Source organism: Phoxinus phoxinus (genome assembly GCF_949152265.1).
Source record: "Phoxinus phoxinus genome assembly, chromosome: 14".
Taxonomy (NCBI): domain Eukaryota; kingdom Metazoa; phylum Chordata; class Actinopteri; order Cypriniformes; family Leuciscidae; genus Phoxinus; species Phoxinus phoxinus.
The window spans coordinates 28686239-28696989 of record NC_136889.1 but is presented as its reverse complement, the minus strand read 5'-3'; the positions used below and the strand labels follow the sequence as shown (position 1 = coordinate 28696989).

Sequence of the window (10751 nt, the reverse complement as noted above, 5' to 3'; positions counted from 1 at the left end):
TTAAGTTGTAATGCAATGGGGGGCTTTTTTGGGGTCCTGATAATGTCTAATGGCTGATGTTACCAGTAAATAATGGTATGCATTTTTTTTTATATCTAGTCAGTGACCGAGTGAGACAAATAATTAAAAGTAAGGACCCCATAAGTCTGTTTTTTTTTTTTTTTTTTTTTTACTATTTCTTTTAGGTTTTCTACTATTAAAACATAGGTCAACTTAACTTGATTCCAAACTGTACGTTTAGCCCTTCTTTAACTGCTAGTTGATCAGATTAGTTATCTTAACAGTTTATGCAACTGGTTCTGCGTAAGAACAAAGGCTTAAACTTTTCGAAGTTGACCTTTTGCTGACATTATTTTTTTTAAACATTCTGTTTACTTCCCTAACCGCTTCATTAATGGAGTGTGAGAGCTGGCGGACACATCTGCAGAATACTGCATTACAACACGAGTCGACCCCACATCTCTCTCTCTAGCAGCTCTGCTGTAAGGTAAGGTTAATAAGTTTCTCAGAGATTTATGACAGATGGTGACTTTAATGTGTGATAATGAAAGAGGCTCATGGGTATGTCCTTACATTAGCTCAGACAAGAGCTGTAAATGCCGATTCACCTCAGATAAATGTAATGATGCCCCGGGGAGGGTGAATAAAACACTGCTCATACTTCAGGAATGGGAAATTAAATAATGCTTAAAACCACACACACACACACACACACACACACCTCACTTTCACCTCTAAGTGTCTTCTTGAATCATTGTTTCTATTCATTAATAAAAATATGCAGTCTTCTGAACTGAGTTTTTTTTATTTATCATTTCATGGTCTGCATTAGGATCTAGGGATGGAATTTTTTCCCCATTAGTCTTTGAACGCAAAATAGCATATATATATATATTTTTAACTCTTTCCCTGCCAGCGCTTTTGAAAGATTTTGCTAGCCAGTGCCCCAAAGTTTCATGGCCCCCAGAATATTTTGTTGTATGAATATCTGAACATGCAATATATCAAACGAAAGAATAGACCCTCTGCTTAAAAAAAAAGAAGAAAAAAAGGTTTTATTCTACCTTCATGCATTCGTTTTTATCAACACTTAAATGTGGGTAAGTTTCATTAAAAATAAGCAACATTTTGAACAAAAAGCTGAGAAAATCGTGTTTTGTTAAAGACTACATCCAGATCGGATTCAGAACGATGATCAAAACACAGATGGAGTAGATAAAGTCCAGAACACCCCTAATGCTTGTACAGTCCGACTCCTATACCTCGTCCTGGGTCAACATTTCATTCAGAAACATTAGTTTTGATTTATGTGCTGTTTAATGTTGATGATCGTGTTATCTGCTTACATACGCTATCACTTGTTTCTGCTTGGTCTTCATATGTCTTCTGATCTGGAGATTCAAAACTCTTTCAGAAGATGTGTAATAGCGTGTAATAGCGCCCCCTATTGTATGACAGTGAAAACACGGAAAGCCGGAATGACAAATTTCCATCAATGGCGAGGAAAGAGTTAAGTTTTATTTATTATTTTGTCCTACTTACATGGTTTGGAAGTTCTGATTGGACAATCAAAAATCATTCAAAATCATTGTAAAATTTACATAAATGTAAGTGTTTAGTGAACTTTGGTGTGTCAGGTGTGATCTTGTAAACAACAATTTTGTGTGTCCAAGTATTTATTAGTGTGTGTACTCAAGACACCTTCATCTCACTTTTTTTGGTTGGATGAATTTAAACCATTAAACATCCTAAAAACCCACTTATATTATTAAATAACACGCATAAATGCACCATAAATTCAGTACTGTAAAATGTTTTAATAGTATCATTCTTTCAGCATCACACTTATAAAGTCATTTAACAATGAGATTTTCAAAATAATGCGGTTTATAGTACAATGGAAATTGCTTGTCCGCTGGATGCTAATAATTCAGTTCTGAAGTGGAGACCGGGACACAGAGACCTTTGAGGACAGGAGTGCAAAATAGGGAGCTTATTGCTTATTGATGAATGTTTTAAAAATCAAAGTTGAATATATGATATTAATTATCTGAGTAAGTCCCAACGTTCATTTCAGATGGCACTCGATGATGACCTCACACTGTTGTTTTTACATGCCATAGTTACATTCTAGTGTATGTAGAATTGTGCATCCAACTCCAAAACTTGCAAACAGCAAGATATAAATAAAAGATAGCAAGCTCTGTCTGGATGTTGGGCACAGAAGGGCTGAATGCACGAGCACTCGCATGCTTGTTATCAGATGTGCCTTCCAAAGTAGTTGATCCTTTAATGATTAATTAAACCCCATGTGGTGAGTGACACGAGGGGCCGTTACTGCTGCTTCGGCATGGCAAAGTCCCAGGCAGTATCCTGGGCACACTTCCACATGGCGCGCACCAGCCGGGTGAAACCCATATCCTTGGGCTTCTCCAGCCCACGCATCAGCCGCTGTTTCATGATGGCAATAAACTCCTTATTACTCAGCTCCCCATTTCCTACAAAAAGTGCAAATGAAATAGAGTGTGAGAGGGAAATATGATGGGTAATTATCACCGTCAGTGCCACACAACTCCATATGCTTCTCAACCCTCAGCAGAATTCAAAGTACTGGTTCAGCGGGTCCGATGCTGTGCGCGTACATTTGTACTTCCCGTACTAAAATATCATACTGTAAAACTCATTTACAACATTTGCTGCATAAAAACGACTACACAAAGAAACACAGAGTGGTCCACATTGGAGATATTTCATGGTTAAAGACAAACAATTTTTTTTTTTTTATATATATAAAAATAAAAATGAGTTAGCAAAATCTAAATATGCATTAAAATATCAATGAAAATTTAAAATTATTTAAGTTTTTGTAATCTGTCCGTATCAAGACTGAATTTAGACTATCAGTATATTCTGTGTAACGAAACACAAAAAATAAGTGAAAACCAACAAACAGCAAAACAACAACACAAAACAAACCAAACCCCAAAACAAACTAAATTAAAACCCAAAACAAACAGAAACCACAAACCGTATCAAAACAAAACACGAAACAAAAACTAAGCGAAAACACAAAACAAAAGCAAAACAAAAAAAAACACAAAACAAAACGCAACAAAGCAAAGCACAAAACAAAAATTTAAATACAAAACCAAACACAAAACATAACAACAAAACAAAAAACGAAGTAAAACAAAAGCAAAACACAAACCAAAGAAGAAGAAAAACCAATGAAAGCACAAAACAAAATTAAGCACGCAAACAAAAACACAGGGTTGCCAGGTCTGCACATCAAAACTAGCCTAATAGGTTAGAGCAACCTTTAAACCGCTTTAAACCCTTGGCAACACTGAAACCAACACAACACCCAATTTGACAAGATACAAACAAATGACTAATATAATTGTAATATTTAAAACATTAAAGACTAAAGAATGCATTTTTTTTATTTTTTATAATGCTGACGTGATTAAACAGTGTTATGTTATTACTAGCATTTTACAATATATCAGTAAAGAAGGTACTAGTACTCGTTCTCAGTCTCAAGAAATGATATTCAAAGAGGAACCTGATAAACACACACACACACACTCACCGTCACAGTCGAACAGTGCAAACACCACGTCACACACATGGTCGGACAGCTCTACCTTGGCCACAGTGCGGGCTACCTGCTTCATGGTGGCTGCAGAGAGAGAGAGAGAGAGAGAGAGAGAGAGAGAGAGAGAGAGAGAGAGAGAGAGAGAGAGAGAGAGAGAGAGAGAGAGAGAGAGGAGAGAGAGAGAGAGAGAGAGAGAGAGAGAGAGATGAATGAAGACAGAACTGTGTGCCTGAGCTCAATTACTGGTGATCGGGTGATGTCTCGATCAATACTGGACACTCATTCCCTGCTGAGGACATCTCACCAAATAGGAAAAGAAAAAGATGGATGGAAACAGAAGAGGAGGATGAACTGGAGGTGTGTCCACCCCTAATTCATGTCATTTAGAGATTGAGGAGGAGGGCAGATTATCAGATGAATCATGTAGTTATTTACTCACATCATAATGATGATTACTAAGACTGTCAAGAATTACTGTTAAGCGCACATTATTAATGAAATAAAAAACCTCCACCGCTCCTCCAAAGACGTCAGCCAATATGAGTTTGCAAAATGACTGACAGACAGTGTTTCTTCTACAAGCCTTTTTGACCTTTTCTTCTTGCTGTTGACAGAGTCTAGCGCTGTCACTGAGACAGGAGTGAATCCTCACGATATCTGTCAGGACATTCCAGCTCTCGTCCGAAACCCCAGCGGCCTTCATGAGCAGCATGTTTAGGCATCTTCCATCCACCTATGTTTATGTGCATTTTGGGATATTGTATAAAAAGTTCTAAAAATGCACTCAGAGATGCAAGTATTTATGATAGGATAGAAGAGCCACAGTGGCTTCCCTGGTTGCAGCAACTTCCAGTTTTATTACAGATATTCTGTGCCAATTTCTAAGGATCATTTTGTTCTCTTGAACACATGAGATGGAAACGCTGCTGTATTCGCAAATGTTTTATGCGACATTTCAATTTTGATATTTGACTTTTTAAATTTGCTCCTCAAGTTAAATTTGCAATTTTAGATATAAACATTCTAAGACATCATCATATATAATTATATAATTCATTCAATACCAAGAAAGATGGAAAAAAAATATTATATATAATTTTCATTAAATAAACAATGTATAAAATAAAAAAATATAACATGAAAAACTTAAACGAAATTTGAAATTCTGAAATAAATGAAATAAAACAAGTTGAATTACTATAATAAAAAAACTAAAACTTCACAAAAAAAAAATCAAAGCTAAACAGAAAAAAGAAAGAAAAAAATAGCTAATTTATTTAGAAAATATAAAAATAAAAGCTAATTTAAAATATGAATACATACCATAACAGCATGTAAACAATATAATATAACAAACTAAAATAACACTGATTACATTGGACTGTGTGCCAAGTATATTTCTTTTTTGAGTGATGTCATTCCTTTAGTGTTTCTTGTATTGAATTTCCTGTATTATTTTTCATGCACTTCCACAATACCAGTTCAGAATTTACCAAATCAGTTACTTATGTTATGAGTTTCCAATTGAATTAGAATAAAAGGTAGAAGAGCAAGTCTGCTTAGGTTTAGGAACAAAGTTGTGTCATTTTTCAACCAAACAATATTAAATGATCATCAAAGCCCAGTATATATCTAGACACGACCATCACTGGTATAAACAAGAATGAGAAGCGTCCAGAGCATGTCATTTACACTATCTACCAGCAGGGGCTAAATGATTAAAAAATATTTTCATTAAATAAATAATGAATATAATATAGATATTAGATTATTTCATAAAATATTAGAACTGCTTTAACTCCTGCATGTGATTTTTTTTTGCCTGTTGAAGACCTGTGGACTAGTCAACGAATCAAACAGACAACCTACTATTAATAAACAATTCTGTTCATAATTATGAATGTGTTGTTTTGCACATCCTAGTGGAAGAGTGAGAAAACGGCCCGTTGGGAACATAAGAGAAGGACATTAGTGGACCGAGGACACATGAAGTTTGAACTAGACAAGGCAAAAGACATCCATCAGAGTCAGACTAACAGTGGCCAGCCTTCCAGACACAGCCTTGACATTAAAATACAGAAGAGAGAAGAGCCATTCTGAAGATGACAAGCTGATAAAAAGCCTCTTTTGTCTTCATAAGGATCCGTGATTAAGAGAATCTGAGAGTCAGGGGCTAGAGTTCAGAGAAATGTAAGAGAGGTTATCGAGAGACATCATTCTGCCAGAGAGGAATCAATCCTGAGATAAGGACTGTGAGGAAGTGTGTGTGTACGGAGGGAAGCGACACGTGCTGAAGAGCAGAGGCACTGCATGACTATTAAAGTCAGCATTACTGCTCTTATTGAGACGGATTCATTTCTGTATATATACTTTCAGACCTCAGATGTCTTAACTTACTCTTCCACTGATATAAGTGACTCTGTTGAAGTATGCAAGGTCACGCAGAAGTTCACATCACATTCAGATCTGACTCCATTCCAGTGTGCACTTTTCACTATGGGGTTTTCTTTATACATAGTTATATTTGTATGATTAGGACAGTAGAAGCAGAGACGGGGAGTGAGAAGAGAGGAGACAGGGCAATGGGAACACAAGAGCACTGCCCACAAAACCCTGGCTCCAACCTGTGTCTTTTTATCGTTTGATAAGCTGCTTCAATCTGAAATATTATGATATGTTAGCAACTTCAGCTTTTGCTTCATGCCAACATTAATGGTGTTTGCTACAATAAGGCTAGTCTCGCGTAGCCAGATCTTCAGACTGACTGCAGAAGGTCTGGACTCGCAGCTTTCATTGGCCAAGGACCGCCTAAGAGAACGTTTGACTGACTGTAACATAACCAATCACGGTTTGTTTGTTGTTCCGCGACATGTTTAGAGGCGCGAAAATATAAAGTCGATGTCCCTGCAATAACAGTGTGCATCTATAAATTATTCAATCGAGAACATTGTGCAAGATGTAATGCAACAATGGAGCCGCGAATCTCACATTCTTTTGAAAATCCAACGTTTAGTTGATTCAGAGAAGCGCTCATTGTCACAGTTTTAAACACGATGGCGTTCTCCTCCACCAGGGGGTTTGAGCATCATGGCGTTTGTTTCCAGGCGGACCGTTGAAGAACGCGACACAATGGACATCCTATAGAATTCAACTATTCAGATCGCGACTTCGAAACTCCTGAAGTGTTTACAGAAAAGTGTGCCGTATGCATCAGACGTTCAGCAGCAGCCCGAGACGTCTGAGGCGGAGACTACTCTCTCCAGCATCACTATTGCTCATGCTTAAACAAATGGTTTTAAAAAGATTTGAAATGAAAATTGTCAGATAAGAATTCAATATTGCGATGAAACGGAATTTGTAACAGATCTTTCGTCCATATTGTGACGAACAGGCCAAGAGTGACAGATTATCAGAAAATAATTGGTTCTATGGTTGTTGGTGGGTTTTGATATGTAGATGTAACACTCAAAAAATAAATGGCGCCGACATATCTCCCACCTTTCTTCCCGTCCACTCTATTACTATCCTATCACAATAAAGGCAAAAATGACCAAAAATAAATCTTTAACAAAAATAAATGGAAAAGACAAAATCGCCAATTCCTAATAAATTGGTGATATGTTTTTTGTCTTTTTAGATGCTGGTTAGTCCAGTTATGCCATCCCCTCTCGCAGTCACATGTCTTTTTTGATGCGCATCAAGTACAGTTAATGTGTTTCCATGGTAGGTTTATGCATATGCTTCATTATTGGATACATTTTTACCCGACTGAGCGTATGTGTTTTTATACGCATTTTCAGAATTTATGCACATCTTGGAGTTTCCATCCAGCATTTGTTTTAATGCAATATCTCAAAATGCGCATAAAAATAGGTGGATGAAACGCTAGTGTGTGCAGTTTAATGAAAAGCCTGATTTTGCCTGAAAATCCAGGTAATGTGTGCATTAGGGCTGTGCGATATTGAAGAAAAATGCGATATGCGATATCTTGCTAAATAATGCGATAATTCGATATGCGATACGATATTTATTTTTCTAAAATCAATTAAAATTGTATTAAGAGAAATCATATAACCAAAATTTCAAATTATTTAGGGGAAATAAATCACTACAACTTTTGAAAGTGAACAACAGCAGTTTTTTTATGTTGCATTAACACAAATTACATTTTAACATTACATTTAAATGTTACAATTACATTTTAACAATGTAAACAAACAGAAAATAAAAATATCACTAATACTTTGCTCCACTATATAGTTAGGCCTACATCAACCTGAAAACATGAACATTCAAGTAAACAAAAACACTTGAGAACAGTGGAGTTACTACTTTGCTCTCTTTTTGTTTTGTTTTTGCAAGAAAAACCCTGGTTTCCCGACTGTGGCGATCGGAACCATATCTTTGCCAGATAGCGTGTAATGGCCTTGGTTATCTCACTATGACGGCGGGAACTTACAGGATATGGTGTTATGCTTTCGAAGCTTGATGATATGGATTGTTGCTTGGGTTGGTGAACGAGGGTTGATTCACCTGAGCTTGAAGATTTTTCTGCCGAGCATTGCTGATACAAATCGTTGTGCTTTGCTTTGAGGGGACTGAACAGATTTGAAGTGTTTCCCGTTTTCGTTGCTACACGAGATTTACATGTTTTACATATAACTTCAGTCTGCATGTGGTCATCTCTTTTAAATCCAAAAAACTGCCATATCTTTGAGGTGCTTCTTCGTTTTGGCACTAAATCGTCGGCAGCAGCTGCGGATGTCTCAGGCTGGCTCATTTTATCATATTAGTTTGCTATGAGCGCGTCACTCACTGCGTGCTGGCTTGTTGATGGTCAGACGTCAGAGCAGTGAGCACGCGGGCGCTATGCGCACGCACACACACAACTAACGTCCGCATGTCAGATGATCTGTGTCGTAAAACTATATAGCTTTGTATTATTTTGTTCATTTATCGCAAATCATTACGATATGCATATCGCGATATGCGAATTTGCGATATTTCGATATTTTCGATATATCGCACAGCCCTAGTGTGCATGTGAAGAGTCGGTGAGAGAAGATTATTAAAGGAAGAGCACCAGCTGCAGTGAAATGGGACACATCTGGCCGAGTGCCTCTGCTAATGGGAAGAATGAGAGAGAGGGAGGAGACCAGGATGAGCTGATGCAACATGGAAATTACAAATGGGAATTTTTGCATTGCAAAGTCAGTCTTGTAGTAGACTCAGAGTCAGCAACAGGACCACAACCGAACCCTCTGGAAATCTGGAAATCTCAAGCGGCATTTGATTGCTTCAGTCAACTTCTGTCCGCTTCCAAACTAAAGGATTACAAGGAATTGGCTGAGGGATCATGTATGTGTGTGTGTGTGTGTGTGTGTGTGTGTGTGTGTGTACCTTTATCTATAGAGGCGCCCCGCCATGTGGTAGAAACTCAATGCAGTGTCGACATCATTGACGTTCTTCAGGAAGGTAAAGAAGTTCTCCACTTCCTCAAACGTGATGCCCTGTGTGCGAGAGAGAAATAGAGAACGCCAAAATGACTCCCACGACTAAAACTAATTCATTACATTGAATTCTTTTATGACAAATCTGGTCATACAGCTCAGTTATTAGTACAGGCCGTTGAGAGAGTGAAATGAAAGTGAAATGACATTAGAAAACATGCTGAGTTTGCAATGAGCACAGAGCCTGTACATATTGTTTTAATATCCCTTTAATAAGAGCATAAAATTACAGAATGAGAGCATTTGAGCGACACAAACTCAAAACAGCTCGACGGAGAGAAAGCTCTTCAGCGTGATAATGTACGTGATAATGTACCTGACGAAACAACTATCATAGTGAAGACAAACATTTCAGAGAATTATGATGAGCCAATTAAACTGTATCAATGCATTCTTACTCGCTTTACCAAGTATTCAACTCTGAGCTCAAAATCAGTCTATGGGGTTAATTATATCAAATTATCCATGTGACTGATCCATTTACCTCTGTGAACATCTGAAGACATTGATTAACAAGAAAAAAGTCTAAATGAACCCTGGGGCATAAGCAAATTAAAACGGCACTTCAGGTCAAAAGGGCCACTGACCTCTGATGCATATTCATATCATATAATGAGGAATCAAACTTTACTTGAGCCTTGAAATGGTGGGGAGGTCGTTGTTCTACTATTAAAAAAAGTACCATAAAACATACTGTAATTTTCCGAACACCAAACTATGGAAGTTTCCCCATGGAATAAAAAATTAAAAAGCTAATTTGGACTTTTTATCTTGCAATTGAAATTCTTACAATTCTGAGAAAATTATAAACTCGCAATTGCAAGCAATTACGTCTGAATTGTGAGATAAAAAGTCACAGTTACCTTGTTTAATGGCGAGTTTATATTTCGCAATTCAGACTTTATTTCTCGCAAGGAAATCGCTGGAAGCATGTTTTTAAATGTTACTAGAAGAAGTTATTTTTCACTTTAAAAGCTATGGCACCATGGCAGGACGTTCAAAAATACATCACAATGGATGACGCAATGCCCAGACACAGCGTCTGAATGTGTTTGGCTGTGCTTTAAACTGGACAAATGTAAAAAAAAAAAAATTTCAGAGAAATGTTTTATGAAAGAGATTCGTACTTTTCTTCAGCAAGGATGCATTAAATTTCCAAGTTCCCACAAAAATAGTACGCAGCACAATAATACAACATTTTATTAGTATATTAGAATGATTTCTGAAGATCATGTGACACTGAAAACTGGAGTAAAGATGCTGAAAATTCAGCTTTGTAAATCAAATAAATAAATAAAATTTTCAAATATATTCAAATAATAAAAAGTTAATTTAAATTGTAATAATATTTTACAATATTACTGTATTTTTGACCAAATAATTTCAAATTGGCTGTAATTTTGTTAATTCTTTCTTCTCTCAGCAGGGACAGAGAACTTTCTCTCAAAAGGTGTCACATCATGCCAGGTTAGGACGTGTGTATATTTTAAAAAGAGAGAATAGGAAAAAGAAGAGAGAAAATATCGTAGACACAGGCACTCAGACACATTGACAGTTGAAGGAGAGAGTGAGGACTCACCGTGCTCTACTTACAGTGACACTTCACTCACACACACACACACACACACACACACACACACACA

The 10751-nt window shown here is 36.9% G+C and overlaps 1 protein-coding gene across 1 annotated transcript in view; it reads right to left on the bottom strand.

Annotated features, from left to right (window-relative positions):
* Positions 1-1797: 1797 nt before the first annotated feature.
* micu1 (mitochondrial calcium uptake 1) overlaps positions 1798-10751 on the bottom strand; it is a 98388-nt gene continuing 89434 nt past the window's right edge. The window contains 4 exon segments of the mRNA XM_079635933.1: positions 1798-2498; positions 3593-3682; positions 8999-9017; positions 9019-9108. Of these exon segments, the coding sequence (XP_079492059.1) occupies positions 2335-2498; positions 3593-3682; positions 8999-9017; positions 9019-9108 (363 nt within the window). The 3' untranslated portion in view covers positions 1798-2334.